General features: G+C 31.0%; 3 protein-coding genes across 5 annotated transcripts; all 3 read right to left on the bottom strand.

Annotated features, from left to right (window-relative positions):
• Positions 1–1244: 1244 nt before the first annotated feature.
• On the bottom strand, positions 1245–4028 carry LOC106767703 (serine/threonine-protein kinase HT1). Of its 2 annotated transcripts, XM_014652644.2 has the most exons (4): positions 2987–4028; positions 2234–2689; positions 1540–1801; positions 1245–1422 (listed from the first exon to the last, which is right to left on the bottom strand). In XM_014652644.2, exons 1-3 carry the CDS (start codon positions 3425–3427, stop codon positions 1553–1555), a joined length of 1146 nt encoding a protein of 381 aa, XP_014508130.1. In that variant the 5' UTR covers positions 3428–4028; the 3' UTR covers positions 1245–1422; positions 1540–1552. The 2 variants fall into 2 exon arrangements, with proteins under 2 accessions (XP_014508130.1, XP_014508129.1); XM_014652643.2 differs by having other exon boundaries at positions 1245–1801.
• A 4832-nt stretch (positions 4029–8860) lies between these two features.
• LOC106767212 (tropinone reductase-like 3) lies at positions 8861–10676 on the bottom strand. The gene is made up of 6 exons (XM_014652053.2): positions 10478–10676; positions 10269–10385; positions 9727–9861; positions 9483–9608; positions 9295–9396; positions 8861–9225 (listed from the first exon to the last, which is right to left on the bottom strand). The coding sequence occupies exons 1-6, from the start codon at positions 10604–10606 to the stop codon at positions 9076–9078; spliced, it is 759 nt and encodes a 252-aa protein (XP_014507539.1). The 5' UTR covers positions 10607–10676; the 3' UTR covers positions 8861–9075.
• A 1919-nt stretch (positions 10677–12595) lies between these two features.
• On the bottom strand, positions 12596–17284 carry LOC106766919 (EH domain-containing protein 2). Of its 2 annotated transcripts, none has more exons than XM_014651711.2 (16): positions 16847–17284; positions 16674–16753; positions 16461–16529; positions 16312–16369; positions 15668–15723; positions 15521–15560; positions 15375–15436; positions 14841–14954; positions 14592–14694; positions 14425–14474; positions 14174–14302; positions 13849–14100; positions 13679–13758; positions 13263–13389; positions 12958–13101; positions 12596–12882 (listed from the first exon to the last, which is right to left on the bottom strand). In XM_014651711.2, the coding sequence occupies exons 1-16, from the start codon at positions 16929–16931 to the stop codon at positions 12697–12699; spliced, it is 1635 nt and encodes a 544-aa protein (XP_014507197.1). In that variant the 5' UTR covers positions 16932–17284; the 3' UTR covers positions 12596–12696. The 2 variants fall into 2 exon arrangements, with proteins under 2 accessions (XP_014507197.1, XP_014507196.1); XM_014651710.2 differs by having other exon boundaries at positions 15521–15563; positions 16847–17283.
• Between the last annotated feature and the right edge of the window lie 388 nt (positions 17285–17672).

Below are 17672 nucleotides of genomic sequence, written 5' to 3' on the forward strand. Positions count from 1 at the left end.
AATTGATAAAATTATAACATCACTTCCAAAAACTCATAAGAGATGAATGTATGTTTATTTATATATATAAAATAACTCATTTAGTAAGAAATTTTTTAAAATGATACTAACAGAAAATATCTTAACGATATAGAGATATAAATGTTAATCCGTCGTAAAAGATGAATTATAAGTTGTCGAAACCAAAAGAGAAAAGAACAAGGGTTGAACAGTGGCTAACAAGGAGGATGTTTGTGCAGATAATTAAGTGTTTTTCATTTTTTTTTTCTAAGGCTAGCATTGAAGATACTGCTAGATGCTTTCATACACTGCTGCGCCACACATTTTTAAGACACATGTGTCCCACTACCCAACAAACAACGTTTTTTTTCCCTTAATGTATACAAGATCCTCAAAGAAAATGAACAAAAGAGCAATCAGAAAAGCAAGGCGTGCATCAACAGTAACAACTCACACTTCTGTCACTCATACTGCTTCTAATATTAAATGCCAATTACATATAAGAAAAAGTCTCTTTAACAACATTTTTTTGACAATTTTTTGACAATACATATGTGACAGTTTGTGATTGGTCCGTTTCAAATATTTTTTTTAAATAAATTCAAACAGACCAATAGAATTGTGACACGTGTCCTATTATAAAAAAATTGTTAAAAAAGAGTGGTTAAAATATCATTTTCCTTACATATAATTGCTACACAACTTACCACGATTCCGTACTTTCCCTACATAAGAATATCACCTATACAAACTCCACAATAACAGCTGAAAATTTAATTATTCATGAGTAACCATCACAGTAGAAATCTAGAGATTATTTTATAGTTAGCTTGCAGGGTGCTTAATTAAAGTGGAAATTAACTTCCAAGACAAGAAGAGGGATGAAACATAAAAGAGGGTTAGCTTTAGTTAAGAATAATGTCAGCGTTTGTGGTTGGTGGAATTTCACAGTTGTCAATGTATTAATGCAGTAGTAGTACATGGTTGTCTTGGAAAAACTTAAATCTATATATAAAAATTATTATATTAATTGACTTAGGAGATTACAAAGATTCCCTGTGCTTTTAGTAATGATTAAGATATACAATAGAGTTCATTAATCTTAGTAGTTATAAGTAATGAATGTAGTTGAAAGATCATGTCAAAATACCTATAAATAGTTTATGTACTCTTGAATATAAACAAGAAGAAGTCTTAATATAGAGTGTATTTGTCATGAAGACACGTTGTGAAGAGTTTGGCAGAATGGATGGTGATGCTTTGTTGAGTTTAGTTAGCATATGGTAGTTGGAGGTTGGAGTGCTTCAGATTACGGTATAACCGCACATTTTTTTGCATGAACAAAGTAGCATAGAATTGAAGCAATAATCAATTCCACTTGTACTAGAGTCTGTAATGAAATAACTGATCCCTTTGGCACAACTGAAAAAGGTAGTTACATGATACTAGAGTTGAAAGAAGATGAAGCATGTATAATATAATATCTATAACTTATATAAGAGCTTGAATATGGATTGATTGATGACAACAGCAATATACCTTATATAGGGAATCAAGCCTGTACAGGTATGGAAGAGCTCATAGAGACGCAACCTTTTAAGCGTTCGATGATGATGTTTTTGCTGACAAGGCCTGAATGATGAGTCAGAGGAAGACCCTCCTTCACGCACTCATCGTACTTCTCCAGAGTGCACACAATGTCACTGAAATCTGGCCTCTTTGAAGGGTTCGCTGACCAACAACGTTTTATCAGATGGGCAAGCGCTGGTTGGCAACTAGCAGGAAGTGGAGGCCTTTCGTTCTGCTCAAAAATACCTCAAATCAGTGCTCAATAAAACAACCAGCACAGAATACCAGATGCTAACCTAGTAAAAACAATATCACACTGACACAGAGAATGATACCATACTGGAACAATTGTTCATTGGGCCATTTGGGAACAAGGAAGGAGGAAACACATTGAAGGCCCATCCATTTGATCCATTAAGGGATTCAAGTCAAGACCATGTTGGCCCATGGGCCCCCTCTAACACAAAGTCAAGATCTTTTTTGCATCGAATTCATCTCAAGAGTTTATAGAAAAATTTATTTTCTTATTTTTCTTTCTTCGAAGGAGTTTATAGAAAAGTATATATCTAAACAGACTTAAGAAGTATTAATTAAGTATAAGATTAAGCATTAGTTAGCATAGCATATAGATCTCTCAAGTTACATGAATGGATAGGGATGTGACCTTTTCGGCAACAGCAAAAGCAGCTTGAACAGGGGTCATTCCCTGGAATGGAAGTAAAGCAGTGGTGAGCTCCCAGAGCACAATTCCAAAGCTGTAGACATCAACTTTACGAGTGTAAGGTTTTTCCTTAATCATCTCAGGGGCCATCCAACGATATGTTCCCATGTTTCCCTTGGTCTCCCGACACCGTGTTTCGAGACACGATGTTCCAAAGTCTGCCACCTTAACCCTCATCTCATCGTTGAGAAGCAAGTTATTTGACTTTAGGTCTCTGTGGATCACACCTTGCGAATGAAGGTACTCCATGCCCCTTGATATGTCAAGAGCTAACCGTAGTATGGTTTCTGTGGAAAGAGAGTATGGTTCTTTCTTGTTCAGATACATCCTCAGAGTTCCTTGTGACATGTATTCTGTTATGATACAGTACACTGGCGGTTTTTTACAAGCTGCAATAAACTGTAAATTAATACACCTTTATTAGTCATCCTTCCATCTTCAAAATCTCACTCATAAAAAAATTAATCTTGGCTGAACTCTTTTTTTATGCATACAAATATGAGATTGCATAGAACAAGATTATCTATCAGTTATTTTTGAACTCAAAATCAGTTCAACAGTGCTGTCCTTGAAGTCGAAATCCGACACAAACAAAAACTCATAAAGCTAAACAAACAAAAACATGGGGACAAGAAGGTATGTTTATGTTCACAGACTAACAGTTTGAGTGCTGTAGAGTTTTAAGAGCTTAATGACCTGCACTATGTTACGGTGAAAGAGACGTGAAAGTAAAGCAACTTCTGACTTGAATTGCTGTTCGAGCAAGCCTCTTCTCTCCTCGTCCTGTGTGGGAATCCTCACCATTTTTACAGCAACGGCTCTCTGCTTGTAAATTCCGCGGTATATCCTACTGTGAGCACCAGAAGCAAATTTGTTACCTATGAAAAGTTGGGAAAGGTCAGCAGTCCATTCTTCTTGATCCTCCTTTGATGCTTCCCATGTCTCCACATTCTCAGAGTCCAATATCATGGACCATGATTCCAAGCTGTCAAACCTTCTTCTCTCCATGTTCTCCAAGTCAGAATCCAACCTTGCCCTCGAAGAAGAAGAGGGTTCTGGCAGAGGCTTACTCTTGAACCTCCTCAAACGAAGCGCATGGAAACATGAGCCTCCCATTGAAGCTCTGCCAAAGTTCATGCCTCTGAATCAAATACGTGCAGTGACTGATGCTTGCTTTCCTTGTCAAAACAAAGTGTCAAAAGGAGATTTTCTTCTGAATGTGTGAACCGATTTCAGGAAGTGCATAAACCGATTCCGAAACATAGGCTCCAACAGAAAATGAAGAACAATAAGAAGAATAGGAGTCAAAATGACTCATTTACGAATTCAGAGAAGACCCTTTTGACTTGCAAGAGAGGAAAATAAAGACGTGCTCATATGAAGCAATTGGCACACTTGGTTTATGAATTGAAAGCTGTGAAGGGTGAAATCTCTGCAACAGAAACGTAGGAATTGGAAGTAATTGCAGGGAAGGTTGATGAAGATGGAAATTGTAAGGAGATAGAGATGAGAATAGAAGAGGTAATAGGACGGGTCAGGAGGATTAGGTCGTGTAGCACCATAAAGATGAATTCAAAGGGTGAAGCTTCAAGGGTGTCTCGTGAGTGCTTGGTTCAAAAGTGGAGCCAGAGAGAGAGAAAGAAAGAGAGACTTTTTGCTCGATTTTAATTTAATTGAGCTACCTTGTTTCTGTTTGCGTTTCTTTTCTTGCATGCATCATCACATCATCAATGATAAGTGGCCACAGTGCAAAGCATGGTAGATTTGAGCTTTTCGTTTTGCTCATCCAACAATTTTGTACTTTTCATTCTGCTAATTGTTTCGAATATGTCCCATGTTGCATCCTTTAACTGTAGCACCAAAAACCTCCTTCAATGCATGTACATGTGGCACCTAATCTTGCCAAAAAGATAAAGATTAAAGTGCACACAAGAGCCAAGTCAAGAACCGTTTGATCCAAATGCCACGCATCATTCAACTCTTAGTTTATCTTTCCTTCTTCCCACACAAAATATGTACTCAAAGGTACACAAATACCATAACTGAGGGATTTTTATTTGGATTTGCATGAACTATATGTCTATTCCATATGGGATAGTCAATTCAATAGATTAGATTGATGCAACTTGATCACTTCTTTAAGCATTTCAATTGTGGATCATCTAAGCTTATAATATTCTAAATCAAGCATTGGATTTAATTTTTGCAAAGAAAGGGATTCTCAGTGTGGAATCATACCTTTTAAATAAAAAGTGAAAGGTGTGTGTGAATGAGAAGACATATTATATAAACATATAAAGATCAAATATTAAGGAAATACCAATGCTTCGTTCCAATCCCTCTCAATAGTTTGATTCCAAAACAACTACATGCTATCCATTATGAGTTTTTATTTATTTATTTATTTTTACTTAATTTGTCTATTGCATTTAAATAGTCTTATATTACTTAAGAATCAAAAGTATCTTATATAAAAGTTTATACTTTTATAACCATTTTACCTCCTGTGTCAAATTAACGTAAAAGTGTGTTACGATACCATTATTCAACTTTCAATTGCTTATATTATTCTATAAAGGTACTCAAAGTCATGATCTTTATTTCATTTAAGTTTCAAGCTTCATGGAGCATCATGAATCTTAAGGAGATTTGTTCTTTCAAATGTTTGTTTCTTACCTTGTCGTAAATCATTTGAATTGTAATGACTCTTCTTCTATAGGACTCAATCACTAATATTTTGAATTTTTTAAAAGTTGAGTATGTTTTTAGTTTTTAAACTTATACACAAAGTTGGAATTGGTCATTGTTTTAAATTTTGATACATTTTGATTCAAAAATTTAAGATTACGATTTTTTTAGGTGATGTTCTATAGCAACATTTGAATTACATAATTTATCAAATTATTAAAAAAAGTTAATTTCATTGAATTAAAAAAAATTATATTAATTCACTTTTAAAGTTCAGAGACTAAAATTTATTAAAATTTAAAATAAATTCAAATTTAACGTGTTTAATTACCTAAAAATATATTCATTTATAACATTCTTTATCACATTAATAAACTTATTTTTGAGATAAAAAGTTATATATACCAAATGTGGTATTAATTAATTATATATATATATATATATATTATATAAGATATTTAAAATTATTTTTTTTCCTTCTATAAATACATGTTGTGATAAAATCTTCAAAAACAATCCTGTTTTTTTTTTTATTTACCACGAGATAGTTGTTTATTGCTTAAATAATATTTGGCAAATCTTCATTTTATTTCAGATACAACATAGTTTTTATTATTTTTATCCAGTTACTAATATTAAATAAATTAGGTACATAAGTCTCACGTTAAATTTCATTAAATGATTATAGACTTGTACGAACTGTATACATTAAGTTTGATTCTCTTTTTCTTTTATAGAAATCTATCAACTTTTTGTTCATTGATAGTTGTTAAAAAAAAAAAAACATTACAGAACATGTATAAATCATGCAGGTTAACTTATATTGAATAGTATTTTTAAAATTTAATGTTGTTATAATATAATTATTCAAAAGGTGTCATTTTTATAATTTGAAAAAAGTTGCTTTTGTTTACAGACGTGAATGCAAAGTATAGATGAAGAACAAGGTTCTCCAACAAAAATTGCATGTTCAGCCTTCATTAATTAATCATTCTCTTTTTGCTGTCTTAGCTTTGAGTTTCTTTTTTCTTTTGTATATTGAATTAAGCTATATTTATTTGGTGAGAAAGAAAGAAAGAAAGAGCAAGGTAGATCCTCCTTATAATGGAGCCGAAGAAGTATGCTAAAGACAATTATATCATATTGAATCCATAATAACATATGTAGCATATATTGTTAATCTTTTGAGTATATTGTCTTTTCATCAATAAAAATTTATAATAATTCACTCATGGATAATAATAACCTTTCAATAACTTCATTGATACATTGTTAATTAGTAGGACTAATAATAATAATAATAATAATAATAATAATAATAGTAAATAATATCCCTCCAAATGAAATATGAATATAAGAAATAATATGATAAAATAAAGTTAGAAGGGTTAACTAATTAAAACCAAATTTTAACTTGCTTTTAAATTATTACATAAGACTATATATGTCAAAGTTTGAATTGTTTTAAAAATTATCCTTTTTAGTTCTTAAAATAATTAAAACTAATCAAAATAATACTTTATTATTTATTTTGAAAACATTATTACTATTTATTAAAACCTATATTATGATTTTATCTCAATTAATTTAAATTAGTTTATTCATTATTTTATCTTTCAGATTTTGTAATTTTTTAAGAATATATATTTTTTACAAAATTAATAATATTTCTTTATTTTCATAATAATTAGAATAATTAATTTTTGTTTTTTTTTAAAAGTGAAAACACAATCCATTGGTTATTATATAAAGGAGTTATCTTCTTTGGTGCATACATTTTATTTTCAATTTTAAGTCATGATTTTTCTTAAATTAAAATAATTGTTTTCAATTTATTTTTTAATTGAATGTCTTTTTAAATTTAATCATTGTTTTTCTCAATTTGTCTGTTTTTTTAATTTAATCATTTTTAAACTAAAATAAATTATCTATAAAAAAGTTATGGGTTAAATATGTTTTTAGTCCTTATACTTTGGGGCGATTTTGGTTTTAGTCTGTTTTTCAAACTAAAGTACAATTTAGTCCTCCAACTTTAAAAAACTTGGGTTTTAGTCATTTTTACCAATTTTTTTTAACTTTATTTGTTTTTTTAAACGCGTTTCTCAGTTAACATTGAAACAAAAATATGTCAAACAGTGTAAACAATCCAAATGCTATAATGAAACGTGCTTGAAACAGCAAATAAAGTTTAAAAAATTTGGTAAAAATGAGTAAAACAAGAGTTTTCTAAAATTGAAGGACTAAATTGTACCTTAATTTGAAAGATGGACTAAAACCAAAATCGTCCCAAAGTATAGGGACTAAAAACATATTTAACCCAAAAGTTATCTACAGAATAAATAAAAATTGTTTATAATAAAATTATAAAAGTTTTTTATATTTTCTTTTATATTTATTATTATAATAATCAATATTATAATCTTTTATCGTAAAAAAATTCACTCTATGTATTTCTACTAATATGATAATGTTTAAATTGGATATAAAATGATTATAAAATTTGAATTATTATTATTGCTTGGACGTGGAGTTTGGATCATAATAAGACATTCTTTCACACTTTTTTTCCAAATCATTCTATGTCATCCTAAGGATCTGTTGTTGAGTTTTCCAAGGTTGTTGATGTTTCAACTCCAAGTCGTATAGGTATGAGCAAATACTGACACTATGAGGTTCAAGTTAATAATTTGTCCGATTGGTTATTACAATAAAGTATTAAATTCACAATAAATGTAATAATTTATCTTTGTGTTTATAAGTTTCAAAATGAACTTTTAATTAGAATTGACATGATCCAAAAACTTCAAAAGTCAGTAATGTGTATTACCTATAAATATATTCGACTTATAAGTCTAATAGATGCATCATAGATCTTTTATTAAGAAATTGTCTAGTTTACATAAACATAAACTTTGGATTAGAAACAATCTTTTTCTAATATTTTTCTGAAAACGTTGACCGTCCAATCAATGAGAGACCGGTCGGTCATACGGTACAATTATAATAATAATAATTATTATTATTAAATGATAAAAAAATTATATTATTATTCTTTTTATAAAAATTAAAGTAGAATATTATGTGATTGATACTAACCTTTACATCATTAAATTAGAAGTATATATGGAATGATTTTAGTTAAATTTGACATAACTAAATTTGAATTGTGTTTAAACATTTTATATCATATTTTATGTCTCGTCTAGTGGAAGGTGGAGCCCATCATACTTCATCTTTCTAGACTCGTAAGTTAATCTTCACACTCTTAAGAAAAAAATTCCTAACTTGACTCTAACATTTGCCAATTTTTTTTCATTCTCTGGTGTGCCAAAAATGCTAGAGAAAACACCTTAGAGGAACCGGGGAAGGGAAGCACCAAACAAGCACAGTTGGAGAATGAGAAACAAAGAAAACCTCTATCATTTTCTTATACTACCATTTAACAAACAAAAATACTATTATTTTATTTCAAAATTGTTAGTTAAATATAATATTTTATTATTAAAAAGAGTTTATTTCAAAAAAATTGTTCTTGTTTATTTTTATCAGTTAATATAATACTTCTTTATTAAAAAAAAGTTGTTAAAATGAGTGGCAACAGATAATTTTTCTTTAAAAAAAGTCGCAGCACTTCGCACTTGCAGAGAAGAAGTTCTCTTGAAAAGTTGCCTCAACTTTTCAAATACTCCGTAGTAGTAAACAAATGCCCGTGAGTTGACACTTCACTGGAGGGTACTTTCGGATAAACATCTATTTGATACTTTTTCTTTTTCTACCTTCCAATGTAAATTCCCTAGGTAACTTTTCTTTTTCCTTTTAAAACCTAATAACTCATAATTTCTTTAATAATCCCGTTAAATGTTTCTTTTCCAAAATATTATATTTATGTTATTCAGCCTATACTTTTTTTCTTTTTTATTTCATCAACCCCAAACATAGCTTAGTAATAATATCCTTACAGTACTAAAAGGAAATTTAAACAAACACTGCTCAAACCAAGAAAACATATATATCCCCATGGGTGCAGACTAGCAGGTAATAATTTATTGCTAAAATGAACTTCAAATATGTGTAGACCGAGAGAATAATAGCGGAAGCTACAACCTTGAAGGCATTCCACCAGCAACTACTATAGTCTCTCCTGTTATATAAGAAGCATCTTCGGATGCCAAAAATGCTGTTGCAGCAGCCATGTCTTCCGTTGTACCGAGCCTTTTAAGAATTGTTTTATCTTCAAGCTCTTTCCTCTGCAGTAACACAATGATTAAATGTCCAGGAATGGGATTCAATGGAGGAAGGGTTCAGAAGACACTCACCACAGCTTCATTAGTTGTAATGAATGAAGCAAAATTGGTCGGCACAAAACCAGGAGCAACACAGTTTACACGAGTGTCTGGGGCCATCTCGGCAGCCAGGGCCTACCCATTACAAATCATTAGCAAATTAAAAAATAAAAAAAAAAGATAGTAACTTTTGAAGGAACAATTGCAAGTCATGTACTAACTTTGGTAAGACCAAGAAGGGCTGTTTTGGTCACTCCATACATAGCCAAAGAAGGTGGCGGGTTATAACCACCAATTGAGGAAATGATAACAACAGAAGAACCCTTCTGCAAGTAAGGCACAGCATCCTGCATAAACCAATCACATCATCAGCACATCATACGAAGATGACATAAAAAGAAAATGCTGTAAAATATGTATCAAATTCGTTCTTCTTTGTTTTCCCCATTTCACGGAGTTAATTACCTTCAACAGAAGTATAGTAGCTTTGACATTTATCTCCCACAGCTTGTCAAGGACACTGTCTTTTGTTTGCAAGATGGAATCAACAGAAGGATTTGCAGCAGCATTGGACACAACAACATCTATCTTTCCATACTTCTGTAGCAAACCAGAGTGTTCAATCACATATTAGAACTAAGTTGGAAGACAGATTTCAATTTTATAGAAACCATGTATTGAAAAAATGAAGACCAAGTATCAGTCTAACCTCCTGATGAAAACAACAAAGAATAATAAGCCTGAATGAGATTTAGACTGGTACAAAATATGATCAAGATGGCCAAGATTATTCATCTTCATCAAATCAAACACTGTTATATAATTTAAAATGGTTTAATTTTACGTGAGAATTCAATAGACGTGTAAATTTAGTATAAAATGTTTTTATCATCCTTAGAATAACTTCAATTATAAAAAAAAAAAAACAATAAAATTACTGTAAGAGTTATTTAAAAGTGATAGTTTAGAGTGTGAAATTATTTGTATAATTGATCTGAAGATCTGACCTGCACAGTTTTGAGTATCAAGTCCTTCCGATGTTGAGGATTAGAAACATGGCAAACAACCCCTAACACTTCAATTCCTTTTGCCCTCAGTTTTTCCGCCGCTGCGTCAACATTTTGCTGCGGTAATTGAAGGGGACGAAGATGAAGGACATGAAGGGAAAACCTAAAATTGAGTGGATAGAAAAGAAATCAAGAAAGGGGAATCGAACCTGTTTGCGAGAAGAGATAACAACGGATGCACCTTCAAGGCCGAGCCTCTCGGCTATTGCCAAACCGATTCCTTGCGTGGAAGCCGTCACAATCACTACCTTTCCTTCAAATCTCTTTGACTTCACCATTTCCACTTTCGATGATATCCAAGTTAACACACATTCACCATAACCACCCAGACTCAACCATGAACCTCTTTTTTATATTAGCTTTGAAAATATTATTATGTCTGAAAATATTAAAGCCAATAATAAAATTACTCTTTAGTTTTCATTATGTCAATGCAAATTCTTACATTATCGATTACTTAAAATATAAGTTTCCTTTAAAATTAAATTAAAATATTTAATATATTTGAAATATCTTATTTATTGTTTATGACGTGTTTTAAATCTCTTATTTATGACTTATTAAATAAAGCGGGAGAGATTTCTCTTTTGTTATCTTTTAGCATAATTTGAAACAAAAGCAGTATGAAAATGCAAATAGAAAGACATAATAAGTGATCTTGGAGTAGTAGATTATCAGAGATAGAACCCTGATTTTATCTTAGAATTGTTTGGCACTTGGGGAATAATTTCAATAAGAAATGTTTCAATTATTCTCTGCATTCGTCCACCAACTCCTCTAATGAGAGCACGCACGAAACATCGAAACATGGAAGGAAAAAGTTTTTTGGCACGTTTTAAGAAAAAAAACATTCATTTAACACGATATTTAATAATATAATAATATAACTGATTTTAAATTAAAAAAATAATATAATTATAATTAAAATATTATTATTTATCCGTATAATATGAATGTATTTGTCGTTTTGTCCGTGTGAAAAATACCGCTGCCCAACATGGAATAAGCTATCTTTTCATTCTGCAACCTTGGAAATTACAATTTCTAGTCCTTTTAAAGTTGGGTGCAAAAGTGTATTCTTATTTGTATTTTTTTTAGCTCCTTTCTACTATTTATTTTTTTATTTTTGTGGAAAAAAGTTTTTTCTTTTCCAATCAATCCTTTTATTCCTCGAATTCCTGGTTGAGACTCCAGTCACCCATGGCTTATCTAGATTTATGAACTCCTTTTCCGCTTGTGTTTTCTTGTTTATATATTTTGACTCTATTGCATTCATGGTAATATGCTTATAAGGTATCTATCTAAATCTTTAAGTTTTCTCTTATACTTGAGATTTTAACCGAGTAGAAGAGGATGTAGGTCTTGATTGGAAACATTTATATTTTAAATATTTATGGATAAAATTTATAATGAATAATTAAATTTTGCAAATATTTATTATTAGTGGATAATCAATATTTTAATATTTATTTATAAATAGATTAGATGTGATATGTATTATTCTATGTGAATATTTATTATTCGAAAAAAAAAAATTAAATTTTATTCAATTTAATTTAATTAAAATTAATATTAATTTATATTTTATTAGCTTAAATTTAATTAAAATTAAAATAATTTATATTTTATTAGTTTACATTTAATTAAAATAAATTTAAATAAAATATATAAGATGTATTTTTTAAATACATGTGGATATCCCAGCTATTCACATGTTTTAAAATATATATAAATATTTTTTAAATGGTTATGTAACAAATAGCAGTGATTTTTTATTTTTTTTTGTTGTTGTAGATCGATCATCCAAATCTTGGTGAGGGGGTTTAAGCATGAAGAAACCAGATTGGTCTAAACCTTGTAAATTGCTTAGAGTGGAAAAAAGGGACTGAACATTTAATAAGATAACAGGAGTTAATTAATTTGATACACCTTCACATCCTGAGGGAAAAACATGATCTTGTATGTTTTCTCTTTATCAATTTTATCAATTATATATATATATATATATATATATATATATATATATATATACCGTTTCAATTTTTTATTTCCTTCTCTAATTTTTACTTCAACTAGCAGTGCTCGATTTCCATTAATTTTTCTTTCTTTTATTTCATATTAAAATTTTGATAATCACAAAGTCAAACATTCAATATTGTAGATTCGATATGGTGTTCTGGAGATTGAGGTATGACCGAGGAGAAAAATAAAAATAAATAGAATATAATTAACGGCTTTTACATAGTAAATTTCACTATGGATTGGCATTGGGGTACAATACGATAGACATTGAAACATGAAAAAAATTCATCATTTATATAAAAAATCTCAGCCCAGAAACAATCATAAAATGGAAAACTTTGTTAATTCAATCATAAGGATTTCTGAACTTTTTTAATAACTCTGGTATTTCGTATCCAAGCATGTCATCAACCGCTTGAATCATTTTGGGCTTTAGTTTCTCAAATTTGTCTATGCTATAGCTACTCAAAATCTCTCTGAAGTGTTCTACATCGGGAAAATCACCAGCTGGTAGATGAAACTGCCTTTGAACCTGTTTAGCAAGGTCATATATGATAAGAATTAATAAAATGAGAGGAAACAAGGGAGACGAAGTGAAAGGAGAGACCTTTTTAAATTCGTCTTCAAGATTCTCTATAAGCCTTTGTTGAGCCTTAGCTTTGCCCATCATTGCTGGCATCTCATTCCTAAGATGACTAATTAGATACGCATGAATTTTAGCAGATCTAGCACGTTTCACAAATTCATTGATCTGCACAGTTCCAACACATCAGAATTTAGAACCAGAAACAAAAAATAATATATTACAAGATAAACAAGTATTAGAAGGATTACTAGAACGACCTGCCATACGCACTTAATTCACATATTTGAAATACCAGGTCAAACAATGTTATGAAAATAGGACCATACCCGACTATCGCATGCCTTTCTTGGAATATCTACCAAGTCTGCAAGAAGATCATTCTGTTCCTTTTCAAAGAGCTCCTGTCCTAACGGGCCAACAAATCCTTCGTTTATAGGCTTATCATTAAATGACCTGCAAAGAAAAGTAAAATAAACTTACAACTAATGTTTGCGAACAAATTAGAGGAATCAATAGATGTGATATGAAAGCAATGTGAAACCTCAACAAATGATAAGCATTGTAAAAGTAAATTTCAACTACAATATGTTAAAAAGACAAATCAATTGGTCAACAAAACTGAGATCGAATAATGTTAAACTGCAACAAGACAGTACAATCTTAAATAAATGGTTAAATACTTGAATCGAGTCATTGTAAATAAATTAGAAATCATTAGCAATATGTAAAAGATGAAACCTACCCAATATATACACGCATAACTTCTGGAGTATTCAGAACTTTCCCCAGAGACCACATCAATGCTCCATAAACTCTCATGAGCTACGTTATTAAAATGAGGATTGGAAATAAGTCAAAAGTAAATCACAAATTTATCTAGATCAGGAGACAGAGTTGACGGCAGTTCATTACTTGTTGAGTATCAATTTGGTCAGCTTTATTCAAAACCACACGAATCTTGTCATCATGACCGTGTAGAGACCCAATTACACGTTTAAATTCATCACTAATGTCAAGTTTATGAGGATCAAATAGCAGAAGTATCAGATCACATTTTGCAGCAAACCAAGATATAACACCTGTGAAGTCATAACTTCGTTGAGTCCTTTGTTTTTCTCCAGAGAGGACACCGGGAGTGTCCACAAATGTTATTTCATCTAGCAGCTGAATGAAAAAATTGCTTCAAGTTCGAGGACAAATAAATGACACAAGTTGTAAGCATATATAGAAAACTCACTGGATGTGGCAGTTGAGAACACTGGAACTTTGACAAAAATGAACCACCAAAAGTTGTCAGGCCACTAAAAGGCATACCAGCATCAACAGCTACTGTATTTCCAGGAATACTCCTTTCATCGGAACCAGACTACAAGTAAAAAACACATTCAACTTTGAACCTCCATGAGCATAAGCAAAGCACAAATGAACATGACAACGTAACAAATTAACAATTTTCAAAGCCAATGCTAGAAAAAAGGATTATTGTACCATGACAACCACAAATCTGTCCGTTGTAGGCTCTGGTCCAATGTGTGCACCTGTGTGAATAATTAACCAGAGACAGGATCAATAAAGTAATTTATATCCCTTCATATATTATTTGCACGGAGGATTTCAAATAATGCAGCTGCTAGATTACCCACAACTCAACCAACCTGGATAATTGCATCTTAGCATATGTTTTATGAAGGTTGTTTTCCCTGTGGAATATTGACCAAGAAGCATAACCATTGGTTTAGCATCAAAATCACTGTCGGTCTGAAAGACAAATCATAGACATTCTTAAACTGAATATTTCACATTTACCTGAATAATAAGTCATGTTAATTAATTAATATGCATAAATGTGCAGTTCACAAAATTTGACATACTTTATTTATATATTGGGTGTACAAGTCGCTTACCAATAATGGAGATACAAAATCATTGAATTGATAAGTGACTTCCAATGGCTTTAGCTTTTCCACATACAATCTCTTCAAACCATCAATTATTGATGTAACTGCATTGAGAGGTAACTAAAATAGACCAAAATTTTATAATTAGAATATACCTGACAATCGACTAAGGTAACACAAGGCCTGTATAATTGAGCTTCAAAAATAATGAGTTCACAAGCCCACAATACAAATAATTTTAACTTAGGAATCACGTTTATCCAACGGATTTTGAACATATGCAAGAAGAATGCTATCAATTTTGAATGCATCATCTCTTAAAGCAATCCAACCATTCACTAGTTTAAAGCTGTCTGTTAATTTTTGCACCATACATTAAGTATCATTAATTCATACAATCTTCACAAGAACAAACCAAATTTAAGAAATTTTTACATTTTGATTATTCACCAGTAAAACCAAAGTGACTTCATTTTCTAAACTCTTTTAAAAGCAAACTACTTATTGTTGTTCAAATGGGGATTGATTTGGGTGACTCACTTTCTTCACAGATTTTGGAGCAGCCCATGAATTGAGGGGCAAAGGCTGAGGTTGAGCAGTCCCTACATATTATCAGTAAATAATAGAATCAATATTAATTACACAGTACAATGTCATGAATGTGGAAAAAATATTACACGTCTAACCAAATGCCTCTGGTTGGGAATGTAATGTCAAACTCGTTGTCTGCTGAAAAAGAAAAAGGAAAGGAAAAACATTTAGAAAAATAATCAACAGTATTTAAATTATTTAATTGTTAAATAAAGACAAGGTGAGGTATAAAAATTGCTCACATCTATTAAACCATCAAGCCCTTCCATTACTGGAGATTTAATATTTTCCTTGTCAACTGAAATAAAAAGAAATGGAAAAAATAAAATGCATTGGAAAGAGTGAATACTGAATACTACAAAGTATTTGGAAAAACGGAGTACGAATTTAGACAGAAGAGAAATTTGTATCTCTGAATCTAATAGATAACATATATTCCCTTTGCACCAATATTTTGAAAGTTACTCGTTGATATCAACACCCTTCCAGTTCACAAGGCTCAATAAGTTTGGCTGGTCATCCATTTTTCTGTAAGTATCAGGACCAGTAGATTTCCCCAGGCCTATTTCTCCATCAGTATTGCATGAAATTTGGATTTATAGGACTTGAGAAATAAACCTCAATAGTGAAACAAATGAACTTTCTTTTACACACATACATATTTCAGTTAATTCAGCCTTGCAGTGATACAACGAATGACTCGTATCACGCCAGGTGATTTACAGCCCACGTATAAAAGCGGCCATGACATGGGATCTCATTTAAGTATTCTTACCACCACACGTGAAACAAGTCGTTCCAGAAAAAATGTGGGCAAGTATCTGGTAAGGTAAAGATCAATACAAAGAAATAGCTAGTATGAATGACATTATATAGGTGAACTTACTTTCCGCTTTAAGGATATCTGAGTTGATATCATATCCTGCTTGTGCCAGCGCAACGAGCTGTTTATTAAAAATACATTCAATTTTAAAGTAAGATTCTGATATCAGATTATCTATATTAAAGCAAAAGTCGGTATTTAAAAATCCAAACCTGCATTGCAATAACAAACTCTTGAAAACCTAGAAATCCTTGTCTTTTAGCATCAGCGATAGCCCAAACCTATGGAGAGCAATTAAGCAAGTATAGATTAAATTTCACTAAAATCGGAAATACAATTAAGCTAGTTCAACTTACGAAGAATGGCATAAAAATTGAAGACTCTTTGTAAATTGAAAAATGAATAATAAGAAAAGGAATATATACCTGCTTGAGTTGGGAGCGAGACAAGTTGGAGAGAGCAAAGAACTTGGTTGCATCATTTCCAGAGATACGGCCATCTCCGTCTACGATCAAATAAGAGAAGAAAAGAGAAAAAGAATGAGTTGCATCCGAATGCGAATGGAGTTCAGGAATGAAAGGAAGCGAAGCAGTAAAACCTGAATCGGCTAAGATGAACCATTCTTGATACGTCGTCAATTGCTCTTTGGAACAAGAATCGATCCAATCGGAGACTGCTTTCATCTTGGAAAATGAAGCGTTTGACTCGAACAATCCCTAAGCTGCTAAGCAACGCCTCGAGGGTTTGCTTATAGTTCAGTGGAGTGTTCCTTTCCTTGGTTTTCAATTTTGAGAAAGATTAATAATCTAAGTGGAGTTTACTTCGGTGATTAGCGGCTAAGATCATGTTCAATTGATTTGCTTCTAATGGGCCCTTTATTCAACACGAAAGATCCACGAGGATACCCTGGATTTGCGGATACGTTTCTTTTTCTCATCATTTTGAACTTTTTGAATTGCAGCGCCACTCTTCTACTCTATTGATTAACAGAACTTTAGAGTAAGGTTTTGATTACAGTAATTAGGTGTGTGCACTTGCAGGTGATTCGGAGAGAGTACAGAGTGAATCTGAAGAGATTTGACATTTCTTTATTTATTTGAGTGAATTGGAAGGAAATTCAGAATAGATTTAGAACTAAATGTGAAAATTAGTGTAAGATTTGATTCATGTTATATTTTTAAAAAATTTATATAATTAGTAAAAGTTGAAAATTACGTATTAAAATAATATATGTTAATGTTATATTTAATTATAAAAATGTTTATTAAGAATAAAAGATTAAAACAATTATTAAAATTAATTTTTAAAAAAGTAATTAAATTATAATTTAGTAAAATTAATTATTACATATCTATGCAAAATTAGGATTGTTTATTTAATTTTTTATACTATTTTATATATTTTTAATGTGTTATACATTATAT

This window comes from Vigna radiata, chromosome 7 (genome assembly GCF_000741045.1).
Source record: "Vigna radiata var. radiata cultivar VC1973A chromosome 7, Vradiata_ver6, whole genome shotgun sequence".
Taxonomy (NCBI): domain Eukaryota; kingdom Viridiplantae; phylum Streptophyta; class Magnoliopsida; order Fabales; family Fabaceae; genus Vigna; species Vigna radiata.

Coding starts and splice junctions, on each gene's coding strand:
- LOC106767703 (XM_014652644.2), bottom strand. CDS start 3,427: ATGAACTTTGGCAGAGCTTCAATGGGAGGCTCATGTTTCCATGCGCTT. Junction 2,690..2,986: donor TTCACCGTAACATAGTGCAG/GTCATTAAGCTC, acceptor ATTAATTTACAG/TTTATTGCAGCTTGTAAAAA. Junction 1,802..2,233: donor CTTTTGCTGTTGCCGAAAAG/GTCACATCCCTA, acceptor ATTTTTGAGCAG/AACGAAAGGCCTCCACTTCC.
- LOC106767212 (XM_014652053.2), bottom strand. CDS start 10,606: ATGGTGAAGTCAAAGAGATTTGAAGGAAAGGTAGTGATTGTGACGGCT. Junction 9,609..9,726: donor CTACTATACTTCTGTTGAAG/GTAATTAACTCC, acceptor TGGTTTATGCAG/GATGCTGTGCCTTACTTGCA. Junction 9,397..9,482: donor CCCTTCTTGGTCTTACCAAA/GTTAGTACATGA, acceptor TGTAATGGGTAG/GCCCTGGCTGCCGAGATGGC.
- LOC106766919 (XM_014651710.2), bottom strand. CDS start 16,931: ATGAAAGCAGTCTCCGATTGGATCGATTCTTGTTCCAAAGAGCAATTG. Junction 15,564..15,667: donor GGCTTGATGGTTTAATAGAT/GTGAGCAATTTT, acceptor TTTCTTTTTCAG/CAGACAACGAGTTTGACATT. Junction 13,390..13,678: donor GTTATGCGTGTATATATTGG/GTAGGTTTCATC, acceptor TTTTCTTTGCAG/GTCATTTAATGATAAGCCTA.